At 39.0% G+C, this 19,073-nt stretch overlaps 1 protein-coding gene across 3 annotated transcripts in view; it reads left to right on the top strand.

Annotated features, from left to right (window-relative positions):
• LOXL3 (lysyl oxidase like 3) overlaps positions 1–19,073 on the top strand; it is a 914,626-nt gene that overhangs the window by 851,287 nt on the left and 44,266 nt on the right. For all 3 annotated transcript variants that reach the window (XM_044063977.1, XM_044063976.1, XM_044063978.1), the window contains one exon: positions 14,734–14,870. In XM_044063977.1, coding sequence (XP_043919912.1) covers positions 14,734–14,870 — 137 coding nt within the window. The remainder of the gene's footprint in view (positions 1–14,733; positions 14,871–19,073) is intronic.

The following is a 19,073-nucleotide window of genomic DNA, read 5'->3' as shown; positions in this document are numbered from 1 at the left end:
CTACTTTGGCCATTAGGGCTTTGAATTGCCAGTTTCATATGTTAAAGTATCAGCAGCATGTTATGGGACTGCATAAACAGAAAATGATGTTAATTCCTGACTGTGCTGAACACAAAGAATTACAAGATTTAATGCATTTGGCAGAACAAGTTGGTAAATATACTTTGCAATGTGGTTTTGACGCTTTAGAAGCATCTTGCAGGGCTGCTGTCACTGGATCTGTACTTAGAAGGCACGCTTGGTTTAAGGAACAAAACTTGCCAGATCATGTTAAAGCTAAATTACTGGATGCTCCCTTAAACCAAGACTGCCTTTTTGACAACAAAGCAGAAGAAGTCCTCAAAAGGATGGAGGTAAAAGCTAAATCTATGCAAACTGTTAAAGATTTCCTACATAGGGTTGCCACCTTTTAAGCGGGCCAAAGTGAGACATGGGGGTGTGGCCAACATAACACTGGCTGCACCCTCTACCGTGACATCACCACAGGAGTTATGAAGGAGATGCTGTTATGGGTACAACTGATGGCTGCTGGAGTGGCTAGCTAGCTGACTGCTGGAGTGGCTAGCTGGCCCGCTGCTGAGGTGGCTAGCTGACTGGCTGGCTGCTGGAGTGGCTAGCTGGTTGGTGGGAGTAACAGCTGGATGGATGGATGAATGACTGGATGGATGGATGGCTGAATGAATGGATGCCTGGCTGGATGGATAGCTGGCTGCATGAATGAATGGATGGATGGATGGCTGGCTGCATGAATGGATGAATGGATGGCTGGCTGGATGAATGGATGGATGGCTGAATGAATGGATGGATGGCTGCATGAATGGATGGATGGCTGAATGAATGGATGGCTGGCTGCATGAATAGATGGCTGGCTGCATGAATGGATGTATGGCTGCATGAATGGATGGCTGGCTGGCTGGATGAATGAATGGATAGCTGACTGGCTGGATGAAGGGATGGATGGCTGGCTCGTTAGAAAAAATATATATATATTCTTTATAAAACTGAAGACACAGGTAATAAATGACAATCTTTCACACTATCAGTGTTTCTTTAGGTCTAAAAGAAAGAGGAGTAAGTCCTTATTATAACATCCTATGATCACATTTCATATAGAAGCATTACTTAAAACACATTGATTAAAACAAGATCCTTACTTAGTGAATAACCACTGTGTTTCATTTTTAAGATAGGTTTGATGCCGACAGCAGATCTGAGGCTGACAACTATCTGCTCAGAACAATGTAATGCATTAATATTCTCTTGCCTCAGTAGTTATATAATACAATCTCCACCTCCTACATTCACGTCAATTACGTCATGTGCTCTAAACTGAAAATAATCTGCATTGCCTTCACTTATAACATATTCAGCAACTGACATAATATGAAGTGAGAGAAAGAAAAAATAACTTCTTTTTGCATTATATTGTTACTTTTAATTTCTCTAAGATTTAGTAAAATACAAAAAAAAAACAAATCTCGTTTTTTTAGCAGCTGTAGAAGCGCTTAAAACAAAGCGCTCCTACAGCCGCGGTCTTTGCAGGGCTTTTCCTGCCCCAATCCCCACCACTTTCATGAACTGCAGCCAATTTCTGCATGAATTAAAGCACCCGGACCTAACATGCAGCAGCTTTGCCTGCAGGTTTGGGTTGGTGACGTAACTGAATTGCCGTGGAAAACCCGGAAGTAATTGCGTCTTTTCCATGGTAATTCAGTGCAATTGAAAAGTGGGACTTTTCAAGTCCCACTACTTTGCACAGTGGGCAACGGGATGAGGCAGCTCAACCCGTGAGTGTCCCGCTGACAACAGGATGGGTGGCAACCTTATTCCTACAAGTACAGCCTCCTAAATTCAGTAGGCATTGGCCTTCAAAGAACTGGTCTTTTCCAATCATTTCCAGGCCTTCTCAGTCCAAACCCAGAAACAGCAGACCACCTAGGCTGCAGTCTCAGGCTACACACAGACCTATGCAGTGGGGGGCTCCCACTTCCAAAGCAGGGAGTAGTAAGCCACTCCCCCTACGGTAAAATGGCACAATGACTTAACCTTAACCCTTCCAACCCCTGCTCAACTACCTGCTCCCTTAGGAGGAAAGCTTGTCCTGCATACAATAAACTGGTAACTCATTACCCAGGACAAATGGGTTTTGAGCATAGTTTCCCAAGGATACAGATTCCACTTCCACACACTACCAACCCCAAATGGTTGGCCAGACCTACCCCCAAATCAATAGGCAGAGGCCCAACAGCAGGTTCTCTGTCTTCTCAGTATCAGGGCTGTTCAACCTGTCCCAGCAGAAAAAAGAGGACAAGGTTTTTATTCAAGACTCTTTCTGGTACCCAGAAAAGACAACTCCTGGCATCCTATCCTGGACCTCTCTATTCTTAACACCTTTCTGGTAGTTCCAAAATTCAAAATGCTAACTCTTCAACAGCTTCTTCCTATGCTAACCAAGGATGCCTGGCTGGCAACATTAGACTTAAAGGAAGCTTACCTGCACATCCCAATAAGGAAATCTTGCAGGAAATACCTATGCTTCAGGGCAGGCTCCATGCACTATCAGTTCTCTGCACTTCCCTTTGGCTTATCAACTGAGCCCAGGATATTCACAAAGTGTCTAGCTCCAGCCATTGCATTTTGCAGGCAGAAAAATATCCAAATTTACCCATACTTGGACAATTGTCTGATTCAGGCAGAAAGCCAGGACTTGCTATTACAACACCTGGCATTCGTAAAGAAACTTCTAACTGCACTGGGGTACACCATACACAAAAAGAAATCTCACCTAGTACCCTGCCAACATATTGTATTCCTGGGAGCAAGCTTGAACACACCTTCCCATACGGCATTCCTCACTCCAGAGAAACAAGTTTATTTGACAACTACTTCAACCTACTGGCCACAAAATCCCAGCTATCTGCAAGGAAAATACTGCAAGCCCTGGGGTTTATGGCCTCTTGCATTCTACTAATTCCATATGCAAGACTGCACATGAGGACACTGCAACGGTATCTAAAAAGCCTATGGTATCTACATTCTCAGGACCTGGAATCAATGATTTCTATCATTCCTTGTATAAAGACAGAGTTCCTATGGTGGGCAGAGGCCTGCTACCACAACAAGGGGCTCCCTTTCACTCTACCCCCTGCTGCCCAAACCCTAACAACAGACGCATCAGACTTTGCATGTGGGGCTCACATGGTAGGGCAGTGCATTCAGTGCAAATGGAACCCGAGACAGATGCAGCTGCATAGCAATCAAAAAAAAGTTAGCTATACAGAATGCTCTGACAGCCTTCAAAGATCGTATTCTTCCAGGACAGCTATTGGTAAAGACAGACAACACCACAATTATGTGGTACATTAACAAGCAGGGGGGAACCCACTCGTACCCTCTCTGCAGACTAGCCATGGCTCTGTGGAACACAGCCTTGAGCTACCAAGTACACCTACAAGCTCAATTCCTGCCAGGCAAACTAAATTCACTGGCAGACGACTTAAGCAGAAATCTCATGGACCCACACAAATGGAAACTAGAACCAGAAATATTCAACCACTTGAGGAACAAATGGGGGACTCCAGAGGTAGACCTGTTTGCCTCCCCTCAGAACTACTAATTTGACAAATTCTGCACAAGAACTCCCCACAGTCAAGCTTGGAAAGTGGATGCCCTGCCCTTTACCTGGGAAAGCCTCTCGGTTTATGCCTTTCCCCCTCTGCCTCTCCTCTCGAAGGTTCTACTAAAAATCAAACAGGACAAGCCAAGCACTATACTGATTGCACCAGACTGGCCATGCCAGCACTGGTACCCCCTCTTGCACAGTATGTCACTGCTGCAACCATGGTACCTGCCTCAGACCCCTTCCCTGCTGTCCCAGCAGGTGGGCCAGATTCTACACCCTCAGCTTCAAATCCTGAACCTTGCAGCCTGGCTAATTTCTTGAGCTCTCCTCTAGCAACCCTCAGTAAGCAGGTGCTGGATGTCATTCTGGAGGCAAGGAGGCCTAGTACTAGAAAATCCTATGCTGAAAAGTGGAAAAGACACTTCCTGGAGCCAGGCTCAGGGGATGGGCACAACGGTGCCCAGCTTACTTCATATTCTACAGTACTTTACAGAAATGCTCCACAAGGGCCTATCCTTTTCATCAATTAAAATTCATGCCTCTGCCATTTCAGCACATTATAATACTGAGCCATCTCTCTTCTCTCACTCCCTGCTAAAACAATTCCTTAGAGGGGCCAAAAAATTAAGACCCCCCCCCCCCCCAGAACAGCTCCCACTCCAGCCTGGGACCTTAACTTTGTATTGGAAAAGCTTACTCTTCCCCTCTTTGAGCCAGCTGCAACAGCAGAGTTGAAATTCCTTTCCTGGAAGCCATCACTTCAGCAAGAAGAGTGTCTGAATTGCAGGCCCTCATGGCAGTGGAACCCTTCATTATCTTCCATGTGGACAGGGTTTCCCTCAGGACTAATCCTTTCTTTATGCCCAAGGTGGTGTCTAGTGTGGTCCTAAATCAGTCCATTCATTTGCCTACCTTTTTCCCTAATACACAAAACAAAGGGGAACGAATACTGCACTCTCTGGATGGGCACAGACAACTTAGATTTTATTTGGACAGGACTAAGCCTCTTAGAAAATTTGAACAGCTGCTAGTTGGCTTTGCTGCAGGAGCAGAGGGGAAGGCCATTTCAAAGCAAACCATTTCCAAATGGATAGCCCATTGCATTCATTTCTGCTACAAGCACCATGGAAAACCTACCCCACAGGGGATAAGACAACATTCCACCAGGGCTGAATCTACCTCTGCGGCCATTCTCAGTGGAGTCCCTACCAGGGACATCCTAGAAGCTGTTACCCGGACCTCTGTACATACCTTCACCAAGCATTACCACATGCCTATTTTTTCTAAATCCAAATCTAAATCCAGAGCTGGTTTTGCCACTGCAGTCTTGCAGGGCTTAATAGCTGGCCCTAATGCTCTTTAACTTCCTCCTCCTCCCTTCCTTAGCTTTGGGAATCTACCCAAATGTGATGACTGCAACAGTGAAACACAAAAAACATAGTACAGTTGTGTACACTTACATAAATGTAGATGTTCGAGTATATTCCAAGTTGCAGTCCTGATTACCCTCCCTCCAGCCCCCTGACTTCTCTTGGCGCTACCTTTCCTTCTTGTTTGGTATATTTATTTTTTCTGGTGTATTTGCTTTTTGATGAATGGTCTGATGATCATAACATATAATTGCTTCCTATTGTGGGGGCACCTGACATCTTGGGCAAGAAAAACTGAAATCATGGCATCGGCTTCATGTTTTATACCCCTGATGACCTGACGTCATGGAAGAAGAGACATCATCCGATGCAGAAATCCAAAGACTCTGGTATTTAGGCCAGCTGAGGGCTACCAGCAGGCAGATAACCCAAATGTGATGACTGCAACAGTGAATACACTCAAACATGTACATTTATGGTAAGTGTACACAACTGTACTTTTTTTTTCTTTTTTTAATCATTTCATATGTTTTTGTACTAAGTAAAACTGACAAAGTAAAACAATGTTCTGGGGAAATTACTGCAATGGAGTTAAAAGAATAATGAAATACTTTAAATAGAGGTAACAGGAAAAAGGTTATGATTTAGGAAGACATATGACAATAACAGACTTCATGATTTACATTAACGTTCTGTTTAGAGAATTTAGAAAAAGACAGTGAAACATGGTATGGGAGAAATTTGAAATATTTTTGGGGAGGACAGACAGGATGGACTGGGTATAAGGAAGAGAGAAGGAATAAAGAGTAGTAAAAATATAAAGTGAAATACATGAATGGTCTGATTTTTTGGTGGCTTTCTTTAAATAAATTGCCACTGAAAGGAAATGTGAACTATAAAGTGCATGACGAAAGGAAATGTATAAGAAAGGTCTAGTCCAGGGATTAATAAAGGCTTACCACAATGCCGAAGCCTTATCTCATAAGGCTTCTGTGTTGCAGTAAGCCTTCCTGATTCAGTGACTGCTCTACTGCTGTGGTTTCCCCCTGCGGAAACGTAACAAGAAGAAGGGTGCTGCTAGGGAAGTCACATGTTAAGTGGCAGTCCAAGGAAGAGACTAATATTAATTATCCATGCGCTATCCCCATGAAATGTCCACAGCTTCTGATTTACTCAGACCTATTCTTGGAGTCATGCATCATCAGTAGTAATGTATTTATAGTTTAGGAGTATGGGGACAGAAACCCTGGGGGGGGGGGGGCAGATAAAAACAAAGTTTATCTGTTCTGTGAATGTTTTATGTTACAGATTGTTAAACTCATTGAGTTTAATGTTTTGTATGTGACATTTTACAGTGTGATGTGGCTTGTCATTATAGTCCTCTATTCACAACTATTAATAATCTGTATTTTCAAAAGCTGTAAAATATAAAGTACATTATTCAAACTTGAATATATAGATGCAATGACTACTTATTTTAAATTTCATGATACTTAATGAAGCTTGCACCAAATAATAATATCATGGAGGACCTGAAAACATAACCTAGCCACTGTGAGAATAATGATATGCAGAATACCTTTATGTATATGTAACAGCTGACAGTGTATGATGTATCGGCATTTCTGCTTTAGTGAAGGCTTTGGTAAAGTAGGCCAGGAAATTCTGAGCCACAATTCATCAACTTCCTGCCAAAGGCAGATAACCTCTTCACTAATCCATGTAATGTATGGAGCACCTTGGACCCCCCCCCCCCCATCCCTGCACTAAATATATGCAATGGACACTTCAAACTCAGGTACTGTCTCAGCAGTGACCAGAACTTTTCCACCACCCTTCTAGTAGTAATTAATACTCCCTGCCATTTGTTTCAGTGCCATATACCTTTGCCTCCTTTTCATCTGGTACGGATTGGTCCTCACTGATGACCAGTCTTCTACCCACATCCCAACATCTGAATCCATGGCTTCTTCAACAATACCTTGTCATTATGTGGAGCCTGTCACTCCATTATCCTGTCAGTGATCAGTGACTGGAACTCCCAACTTTCCACATCAGAGTCCTGTCTGCGACAACAGACATTTCAACCCACCTGTAGTGTCAATGATCTCTGCTTAGCAATCCTCCAGGCAGTAACTAGTGCAACCTCATTACAGTTACATCCCTCCCAGTGGTGATCAGAGTATCTCTGTCAATTCCAACTAATTTCCCAACGTGTCATAGCAGAAAATCTTCTATACCTTAGACTTCCCTAATCAACACACAGTGTTGATCGCTGCTAAAAGTGTAGCACACTGGGAAACAAATCACACTACACTGCAGTTGCAGGGTGACAGTCAGGTTCTGTCATAATATACCTACTCCTCAAGGGCGCTCGCAGGCAGGTGCGCATGCACCCCCCTGGAACTGGCTGGCCGAGAAATTAATTTTATTTTAATTTAAAAAAAAAAAAGCTTTGTCTTTTTTAAAGGCGTTCCTCTTTAAGAATGCCCTTTACATCCTGTCAAGCTGCACAGACGCAACAGGTGTTTGCGACCTGTTTTTGTCTTCTGTGCATAGGCGCTGAAACCATAGCACTTTTCAGCTGCAAAGACCGGTTGTAGGACCCAACAGTCATGTGTGCGTCGCATGAATTTTAAATATAAACGTGTGCGCAGTGCACGGGAAGGGAATCACATAATTTCTGCCAAAGAGTCACTCACAGTAAGTAGTTATGCCTGCCTAATTTGGAGAGGAAGAGCTTGCATGAAGGCAATCCTATAGCTGTTCCATGTAAGTGAGCCTTTTTTTTTTGTCAGTTTGCAGGATTTTCAGGACATGTTGGTACTGCAGTCCAGAAACTTAACATAAATCTTTCTTGTATTGGCTGGATTCTGTGTCAAGCGTAACGCATGGTGTGAGCTTTCTATATTCATTTGGTTAATTGTCGATATTGGAACTGAATGAGCAAGCCCATGATATTATTTCTTCTTGAACGGGCTTTTAAGTCTGCAATTTTTGCTTGGATCTCTTGAATCAGTTTCATGTTATTTTTTGGTTGGTGGTGTAGCTTTTCAATTTTTATTTAGTTGTCTGCAATCTTATTTACTGATTTTTTTTCCCATTCTTGATATTGTCAGATAAAAGGACTCACCATCACCAAACATTTGGAATTGTGTGGTGCGATCCTTAATTGCTTGGTGTATTGGTTGAAACACAGTTTTCAGATCTTCCACATTCACTGGTTCATCCAATTTTGATTTCCCAGTAGGTTTTGTTCGATCCTGCTGTTTCCCAGTCCTTGGTCTTTTGAAAGTAATGCCTTTCTCTGTAGAAGCAAGTACTAAGAATTTCATTTTAGTGGTTATGGTCTCCTTGTTTAGTTCTTCATTGGACATTTTAAAGTTTTCCTAAAGACCTTTGTACCTTGTGGAAATTGAGTAACAGCAGATTAAGTTCAATCTACAAAATCTGATCATTTGTAACCAAAGAAAGTAAACTTAAGACCCAGGATTGGGTAGATAGTGAATTCTTTTTTTTTTTTTTTTTTTTTTTTTTAATTGCTGCTCATTTTTCTGATTGGTTTTCCTTGATAAGTATAGGAGAGTTAGGAGTTGCAGTGTCTGTAGGTTAGTGGTCATCTTGTTCTCCCTCTTGCTTTCACTTTTATTTTTATTTTTTCAGCCGATGTCATGTTACCTGTGGAAACGAGTACCCGATGTAAGCTAAACCAGTTGTGAAGTGACTGCTGGCTGCTTTACCTAACAGCCTAAACAGCTCCCAGGGAAGAGTTTTGTCTGCACTTTCTGAAATTATAGGTTCATAGGTTCATAGATTAGTACTAGGCTAACTGTCCTTGTGGGCCATTTTAAGTCTAGCCAGTTGCCCCATGGAAGAATCAAACCCTATGCCTTGTGCTTGTAAGGTAAACACCTTAACCGTTATTCCACCTCCCACCCAACAGGAGGATGACACAAAATCTCCTTCTTCTCTATAGGGGACTAATCTTAAATCCTTGGCTGTTTTTTAAAAACGAGTCCAGCTTTTGTTTTTTGGTGGGGGGGGGGTAGATAAATGGAACTCCACACAGGTGAGTTCTGTGAAAACGTAAAGTGCAAAAATGAATGCATTTATAATCTTGAAGTAAAGTGAACAAAATCAAAGTCAGGTGCCATAAATCGCCACTGTATTTAAAGTCCTTCAGCTGATGTTTTTGACACGGCACAATACATGAACACCAACTACCCTTATTTCATTTGCAGAACTCTCTTCTGTGGATATCCCACTTTGTAAGTGGGACAAAAGACTAGCAGTATCCAGCCTCCATGAAGAGATCAAATCATTTCCAGAAGTAATTATAAGTCTGAACCAAGGGTAACGCTACCAATACTCTCTTCTGCCAAATTTAGTATAGGACTATTCCAAAAGAAGTCTTTGCCGAGGGAAAATTTTACATCGCTTTCCCATTTCCATATCTGCTGATGAGTCTCATTTAGCAGACATTGGCATCATAGTAATTCATTCATGGAACCTATTCTGACAGACTAGTCACTCTTTACAAAAAATATCCTGCTAGATCTATATATACTACCAGGGACTCTGTTACATTAGAAAAAGGTGAATTGTCATACGTTTTATGTACTGTTTAATATTTTGGGGATAAAAGGAATTAAGATCTAGTAAAATAACTTTTGGTGGACTACAAAAGGTATCAAATGATATGACTATTACTCTGCTGATTCAGAAGGACCTCCTTTATAGGAAGCTAGTTTGTTACAAAATCAAATTGTCTCTCTAGTGGTAGAAGTTACCAGCTGAAATAAAAGAAAGCATAATGGCACAACAATCATCCCTGATACTGAAATGCATAGGAAAACACCAATTACATTCAATGGCTTTCTTTAATCTAAAATATTATAAACTTTATTTTTAAGTTGATAGTAAAGTAGGCAATTAGCTGTTGAATTTGAAGGAAAGTAAGCTTTAATTAGGAAACCTTTTCAGGCAGGTTTAATATGAGGTTTGTTGGCCTCCCTGAACCATTGGATAACACTAACTCTCCTCACGAGATGGCTCAGGATTTTTTTGAAAGTTTAGATAATAGATATAAACTAAGACGACATGCTGAATAATGCTGGAGGGATAGATTCCTGTCCCAGAGACTTCCCATACTCTGGAACAAGCTACCTATCTATATCAAACAAAGCTCCTCATTAGCACTCTTCAAGAAAAATCTTGATGACTGGATGGGAAATGGGCAAATCATCTCTGTGGCTCTGCTCGACAGGGGGACAGGAAAATAATTTTCTTGGGTGGTGAAAGCCAGGGCACCTTTTTGGCTAGGCTTGTATAGGCCCTAGGGTTGATAGCCTAGTACTTACCTAAGAACCTAAGTATGTTTATCCTGGTTGTAGAAAGTCAGTGGACTTTGATGGGCTCTCCTCAAACGGGTAGTGTTTGTGACAGATGCTGACACTCGTTGTCTCTGCTCCTACTTCTGTCTGTTGTCATACTAAAAAGTTTAGTAACTCCCTCCGTGACTTAACCTGTTTGGATGTGCATGATATATCCTAAACTCTGCGGGTTAACATGCGGTTGTGTATGCCATCATGCTAAACAGCCACAGGAGCAGGGATTGGGGGAGCAGTGTCCCCACCTTGGAATGGATGTTTTTATTGAGATTCAAACATAGTTAAGAGTTAAAACTAGTTTCCCTTGCATTCTTCCTTACTTTAGGTACATACAGTTCCATGATCATAAAGTAACACTCAGCAGTGTGTTTTTAAGAACTTCTTAATCCTGTAACACATAGCCCAGCAGTGGTATCTGCTCTGATGGCCAGTAAGAATTAATAGTTTGATTCGCTTGGTGTTTTGATATAAACTGAAATACAGAGAAAGAAAACTTGCAGACCAAATGCATTGCTAAGAACTTCCCATTTTGATATAAGTTGTCACTTTAGTAGACCAGAGTTTAGGTGGAAGTGTGATTGTTGCATTAATTTTAATTTGTTTCTAAAAACGTGTAACTTAGTCATTAAGGACTGCTATTTATTTATGAAACTTGCTGCCGAGTCACGCAGTAAGCACTGCCATGTATTTGTTATGAAATTGCTGCTGGGCTTGCTCCATTTACTCATTTACTGTTTAAGCTGCTAGGCTTGCTCCGTTCACTGTTTAAGCTACTATGTTTTTGGTCTGTTCCTCATAAAAATTCAGTTTTTTTTTTGACAAATCACTGGGATGAGCTAAGGATTAAAGGTACTAAATAATGACATGTATTTGATTTTCAAACTTCATATCCTGTAGAAAATTCATTCTAACACAAATCCTGTTATTCTAGCAACTTTCTAAATGTGGCCCTAGTTTGGGCCTTTGTCCCCAACATTATGACAGGCTTTTCCAGATTTCTTGTGCTTAGAGATTGAGAGGTACTGTGTGTGTGTGTGTGTGTGTGTTTCAGCTGTCCAGGTTTTTTCAGAATGTCCAGATTTCTGCCCCATATTCCTACTGAGCTTTTCTCCCCGGGCTTCCACTGAAAGAGATTTTGCACAGTTGGACTATCCCGGTTAACAAATGCCAAATAAATAAAAAGGATTGAAGTTGCTAAATAATAATAGACATTTGAGTTTTAGATGTCATATCCTTTAGAAAAATGCATACTAACACAAATTCTGTTATTCTACTATTATTACGTTCATGAGAGCAATATTTATAATCCGTCCCTATTTATTTTAGGCTTTGTCCAGATTTCTTGCAGTAAGAGGTTGAGGTGTGCATGTGTGAGAGTGAAATGCCCTATTTAGAGTTAGCAGGTGGAATTTATTTTCACATACAATTTCAAGGAATTGTGAGCTTCATGGGAAGAGATGTTTACTGTTGTTCATGCTAAGCCTGATTAAAATGTGCAACTGTTTTGTTTAGCAAATGGTATCACTGTTGTGGTGTAGAAATTCAAACCAGTCTTAGTAGCACAGCAGGTAGCATGCTTGCATCTTGATGTAGAGGGCTGTAGGTTCTACTCCCACCACATGTAGATTTGTATTTTAAGGGGGTGGAGTGCTGCAGTCCTGAGTATGTCCTCCTTTGGATGAGATGCCTAGTAACTATGAACCTGTGTTTCCTCTTGCTACTTATTCCTATTGCAATATACAAGCTTAGCATTTTTTTTAAATGTAACATAGGCAATTTATTGTTTAAGGGCAGTAGGCACTGAATTTGTAGATGAAACACTAAAATATAAAGCTGTTTTCTAGCAACAACCTTTCCATTAGTTTCATATCTCTTTAATGTGAAATTATTCAGATGACTTTTACTTCTGCAGAGATTGTGCATATTGACTGATATTGGTAGATTGCAATGATAGACGTTTAAGTGGCCTTTTATGGTTGAAATGTTCTGAATTGGGCAATTTGTCATTATTGGTTCATATGTTTTGTTTCATTGCTTAATGGAAAAAATGTTCAAAACTATAAAACACACTCAAGTGGTGCTGTATTAACAAGGGATATAATTCAGTTATTGTATATTATAATTAATACAATCAGGAAGGTGAATCAAAGCAGTTATGTGTGGTTCTGAAATGTGTGCAAGGGGCCTATGATTTGAAAACAGTCCAAACGTAAACTTAACCTGCCACTGGCCAAATGCATTTTCTTTGAATGTGGGTTTAAATGCTGTTTCAGTGCATGCAAGTTTCAAAGGTAGGGAAGTTTTAATGCTAAGTCTGTTTTCATTGTAAGACTATTGATTTGTTTAAGTTTAGCAAATGTCCATCAGTATTTGTGCTATAAAACAGGAGGTTACTAAGCTATTGGCCCTGAGGCCCTAAAATTTGAAATAAAAGTTGAAAATGAAAACCAAGTATCTGTAATCATTGTAGAAGTAATGCATAAAACAGTATGCACACAGAGATTTGAACAGTGTTTATGGCAACCGGGGAGAAATAGCCAAGTAATGGGATACTGGAATGGCTGCGTGTGTGTTGGGGGGGGGGTGTTTGAAGGGGGTGGGGTTGGGGGCGGTGCTTTGAAGTGGGTGGGGTTGGGGAGGTGCTTCGGGTTTGCACCCCCCCCTGCAAAAAATCCTGCGGGCTCTCTTGCTACTCCTTTATGAATACCAACCACTTCCTTTCACGATAAGAAAAAACGCTGCCGTAAAAAAATGGGGTAACTGAATTGCTGAGACTCACAATACCAGATCCTGAAATATGGAGACTGAATAAACAAAAATCTGAACTTAAGTCTGAAATTACCATTTCTTGCAATGTTTCCTTATGTCCGAGGTATGATGATCTCAGAATTGATATATATAAATTTGATGAGTGTGGCGGGCTTGCTCCCACATTGAGGGGTGATGGGAAACTTCCATTTTGCAAAAAAAAAAAAAAAAGAAGTTAAAAAAATAGTTTTCAATATTCATTCTTTTCTTCTCTTCAGCTTTTTTTACAGCATTTCAGGACTCAGCATTGTGAGCCCTGACATTTCAATAGGAAACCAAAAATGGGTCTCGGTCAGTCATTTGCACAATTAGGCTCCATGACCAAAGTGTGATGCAGTAGTGATCAACAATGAAAAATTTGATTACAAAACTAAGAATACCCCATTAAATATCAAAACATGAAAGTCCCAAAAATGCTAAGCCCCTTGCACCCTCTCCAAGACATAATAACTCCAAGACTGCTTTAAATTACAGTAAGGGGATTCTATGAGATACTGCAATATTGACATTTCTTGAAATACTCCCTTTTCTCCAAGGTATGTCAAACTCAGAGTTGGTATCTGTAAGTCTGAGTGGTGTCAGGAGGCTTGCCTCCCACATTGGGGGGGGGAGTTTGCTCCTTGCAAAAAACAAGTTTAAAAGGGAAAGGCAATGTTTGATATTCACTTTTCTCCTGTAGTCCTTTTTCTCTAGCATTTCAGGACTCAGCTTTACAACTCCCTACATTTTAATAGGGAGTCAAAAAAGTCTGTCAGTCATTTGCACAATTAGACTCCATGACAGAAATTTGAAGCAGTAGAGACCAACAGTGAAATTTTGATAAAAAACGGTGAATACCCCATTAAATGTCAAAACATTAAAGCAGCAAACACAATTAAGTCCCTTGCATTCCCTCCTGTTTTTCTTACACAGTAACTGCAAGACTGCTGTGAATTGCAGTAAGGGGGCTTATCTGAGATACTGCAGTCTCAGTATACATATTTCACTACTCACAGTTTTGTGATCACGTTTCACTGTAAATCACAACTGCATCAGACTCCTCTTTTATACCCATACAGTTACTGTGCAGATGTCATTTGTGTGAAATAAAATTGGAAATGACATTCATGTAGCAAATAAAAATTGTTTCTTTCCAAAGTGACGGCCTCACTTCCCCTAAACTCTGAGCTCATCCCCAGAGTTCACACTAGGAATAATGAAACTTGATCCAGTTGTGTGGAATAATAAAACTAGCCATTGCACAAAGCTATTATGTCTAAAAGTAAAAGCTGCATTGGCAAATCACTTCCTAAAAAAAAAAAAAAGCTGCAGAGGTAAGTGAACCTAAATGCAGTAATTTAAGAGGAGGATCTGAGTTCTTACTGTTATTTAATCAGTATTAAAAACACCAAATAAATAGTTTATTCTTGCTGTTGTTTTAGACTGTTGTGTTTTAAAATTGGAAGAATTATCAGTTGTACATAGTGGCCAGTAACCTCAAACTAAGTTATCACAGGGAGAAACTGTCTAGTTTTAACCAACATTTTTTTTTTATCAATTTCAGGTGTCTCAAAGAGGTATGAGTGTGCAAATTTTGGAGAACAGGGAATCACAGTGGGCTGCTGGGATGTGTATCGTCATGACATTGACTGTCAATGGATTGATATCACAGATGTTAAACCAGGAAACTACATACTTCAGGTAACTTCTTCAGAGACTTTTGACACCGACATTCAGGTTGCAAAGCAAATAAATACAACTAACTGACACATAGTGTACTTAGAGATTAAAATTAATGTGGTTTATTTTTATTTTATTTAATCACTAGTTAAGCATCTAAATTAATTCATGCCTACAGATCTTTATTTTTTTAGAGCACAGTCTAGGCATGCAAACATAATGTATAAACAATTTTGAACACGTTTCTTCGATATGGGAAGAAGCCTGAGACCCTGAAATAGTCATAACATTTCTCTCCGCGTTTTATAACCCATGCTTTACTAATGCTTGAATTCATCTTGTTGTGATAATAAAATGCTGCTTTGTTTTAAGCTGCATTTCCCACAAAGGCATTTCATAAATCAATATTACAAAAGAAATTCTGAACTGTGTAATTTAACATACTTAGTACATAGTCCTGCAGCCTATAAGCACCTTCTTAATTATGTCATGCATTACCAAGTGGTGATCTGTGTGGTCACGTGGTGTAAGATTTCCCACCTCCTTGCACCACATGATAAGCGAACCTTAGATAGGAATGTGTTGCTTCCTTAACTGGAATATGGTCTGCCTCTTCAGGTACTTCACCCTGTCTCCACTATCCAGCTCCTACAGAAAATAAATAAAAAATCTTTCATTTCATCCTATTGGCTACTAAACTAAATAATCACGGTTACCAATTTAAAAACTTCATCTGGCTACCAAAACATAGTTGAACCACACTGATAAAAAGTAGATATATATACCACGTCGAGGAATATCAGGCATTATTGGATAAAGGAGTGAGGCTACATTATTTTTCAGCTTTGGATGTAGCAAAGAAATTTACAAATAAAGGGAGCACAGTAGCTAGATTCTTTTGTGTGCCCAAAATTCATAAGGATTTACAACATCCTCTGGGGCATCCAATAGTTTCGGCTATTGGATATTTTACACATAATCTAGGATGTCTTTTACATAAAATACTGTTGAAAGAAGTACTAAAGGTTCCATCTTATATAAAAGATTCTTTTGACTTCTTGGATAAGGTGGGAGAATTAAAATGGAAAGAAAATATGTATTTTGTTGTAGTAGATACTAGTCTATCTACTAATATACAACATGTATATGGACTAGAAGCTATACAGTTTTTCTTGGGAGATAATCCCAGAACACAATATATCAAAGAGTTGTATATTTCTGTTTGAATAATAACATATTTGAATTTGAAGGAAGGCTCTATAAACAGAAACAGGGCACAGCCATGGGGGCAGCTTTTGCCACTATGTATGCAAATATGTTTATGGGATTAATGGAGATCACCCATATATACAGAAATACATTTTTTTCAAAGACATGTTAAATATTATTTTAGATTTATAGATGACCTTATATTCACATGTCATGAAGGTAGAGAAGAGGTACCTGAGTTTTTGAATTTTTAAAATAATAACAGATTTGGAATTAAATATGACCAAGCACAAGCTGGATTGAAGGTCAATTTTTTAGATATCACTGCAGAAGGAGTGAATAATGAGAAAATTAAAACTAAAATACACAGAAAATTCAATCAGCAGAATTTAATGTTACAAGCCACTAGTTGCCATCCACCACACACTTTAGCTTCTATCCCGTATGGGGAATTGTTAAGAATCAAGAGATTATGTAGTGATATGAATGACTCAAAAATAGAAGCTGCAAGAGCTATGAGAATGTTTTTAAATAGGGGATATGAAGTGCAGACAATAATGGAAAGTTATATCAAAATTTATGAAAATCATAACACTAGCAAAAATAAAAGTTATATGGGTAATGTTGGAAATAGAAATAGAGTTTTAGAAAACAACATTATATTTTTGTTACTAAATATACAGTTTTTTTCAGATAGATTTAATAATTTATTGAAAGAATATTGGAAGTTAATAAGGAGACAAGTACCTTGTTTGTTACAAGTAGAACTTAGGACATCTTATCAGAGGGGACGTAATTTGCAAGATTTTTTGGTTCACAGTAAATACAGTAGACCAAAAAGAATCAATTAATAGAAATATAAAGAAATTGGGCACAAGCCCTTGTGGTAAATGTTCTATTTGTCACCATATGGTACCTACATTTGATAAAATTAATAGAAAAAAAATTTGAAATACAGGATTGCTCTTCCTGTACAACAAAGGGAATAATTTGTGCAATAAAATGTTCTTGTAATTATTTTTACATCGGTGAAAGGGAAGTTTGAGTAAAAGGATGAAAGAACATGTTAGGGACATAAAAATAATAAAATAATAAGCCCCATAGCATATAATTTTAACACAGTACATATGGGAAACATTGACAGTTTGGAAGTAACAGTTTTGGAGCATATTTCTTTATATTTTGTTGGTGATGATCTATTGAAATATTTATTAAGAAAAAAGGAATCAGTTTTCATTATTAAATATAATACTATGCAGCCCTAAGGGCTAAATAAGGAATGTCATTGGCAGAGCTTTATTTGATTTCTGTTTTAGCTTTAAGGAATCTATACTCTGCCTTAAATGATTTAATTGATTGACTAATTGAAGTTGATAATGCTATAAATAGGCATGCTGTGAGCTTGCATTTTACTCTGTAAAGGCTGTTACGGCCGAGGCACTAGGAGATTTTATGGTGAAACTTTTATTGTTTATTTTGCTGTGGAATTCGATGTCGTAGCAAATGTAGTTAACTCAAGAAGAAGGTGTTACTGGTTTATTGAGACATGGTATATATGGCTACCAAAACATTCCGAGCAATTAGTTTAGCCATTGCTGTACTTTATAAAATTATACAATAATACTATTGTCCACCTCTTAAGTTAATTCTTATCATAAGGGGAATAAGCGTATGCCCTAAGACAGACCAGTATAGATGCTTTCCAACTAACATGACCATTGAAGAAAGAAGATTCATCAAACCTGCCCTGATAAACAGAACTAATTGTCTGAAGAGAATAGAAAGCAAAGGAAAATAAAAGCTTTCAGTGAAGAACTGCAGAAAACACAAAACTAAAGCAAACTGATATAAGTGATTCAAGGACTTAGTTTAAGGTCAGTAACTCTCTGAAGAATCTCCCGACTTCTTCCTGTGTCTGTTTTACAGAAGGCCTCTTTGTAGCCCTCTGAATACTGTCAAAAGAATTCTACTGAATTGTAGAAGCAAGGTGATAACTTTTATTTAACCTGTTCAACAATTCTAATTGAAACTCCATTCAGATGAGATTTAAAGAGGAGTCTAAAGGCCACTATTTTTAGCTGTCCACACTGAAAGCATCCATGGTTTAGAACCTGAAGCATTAGTTTACCATTTGCTTAACACTTTGTTTTCAGTTGTCTAGATCTGATGGTCGTAGCAAATGTAGTTCAAGAGAATAGATAGGAAGACAGTCTCATGGGAAATTGTTTATGTTAACAGATGGTTTTAGGGTACTGTTACACAAACACGTCATTACAAAAACACTGGCAAGAACAGCTTAATTTTCATACTTGCTCCTTTTTATTTTTTTAATCATTTCCACAACTCTCAACACAATTCAAATTGCTAAACTAAAACTGCCTCAGGCAGAATTTCTCTCTAACTTCCTTCCCAGTCATTCTTCATCCCTAACACTAATATAAATCTGAAATGTTAAAAAAAAATACATATTTTTAAAGGGCTAGATACAGGCAAAACTAAACCGCTTCAGAAGTGATACAAACAGAATTTCCCCACTACCTTTTCCAGTTTTTAATGCTTTTCTTCTCGCCAGAAAATACAGGAAGCTCACATTACAGTTAAGCAATCTTCTGATTCTGTATTGCTGACCACCCTTTGCATCAGTGAATCTTCTCAACCTAAATGGGCTCTTCTATCTGGTATGGTCTCCTCTCTGAAATTTAGTGGACTTGATAGCATCCACCATTGAATAGTTATTACTAACATATGACTGGGAACATATATCTATATGCATCACCTAAGCAGAACTTTGAAAACAGGGTTGCAAGAAAAATATCATTATTAGGGCCAGCTGCTAAGTAAGGTGTTTTATTCTCCTGAAGAAGCATACACAGTTCTTTAGATTATTTCTGACCACAAGAAAATAGGAGAGAGTTTTCCTTTATTTATTAATACAATGGGATGTTCATCCTGGATTCACCATCATGCAGATTTCCAACTGATATTTCATTAAACAGAAATACTTTTAAAGCTATA

Source organism: Protopterus annectens, chromosome 2.part2 (genome assembly GCF_019279795.1).
Source record: "Protopterus annectens isolate FY-2018-M chromosome 2.part2, PAN1.0, whole genome shotgun sequence".
NCBI lineage: Eukaryota > Metazoa > Chordata > Ceratodontiformes > Protopteridae > Protopterus > Protopterus annectens.
Note: the sequence above shows the minus strand (reverse complement) of the source record. Positions and strands in the feature narration are given on the sequence as shown.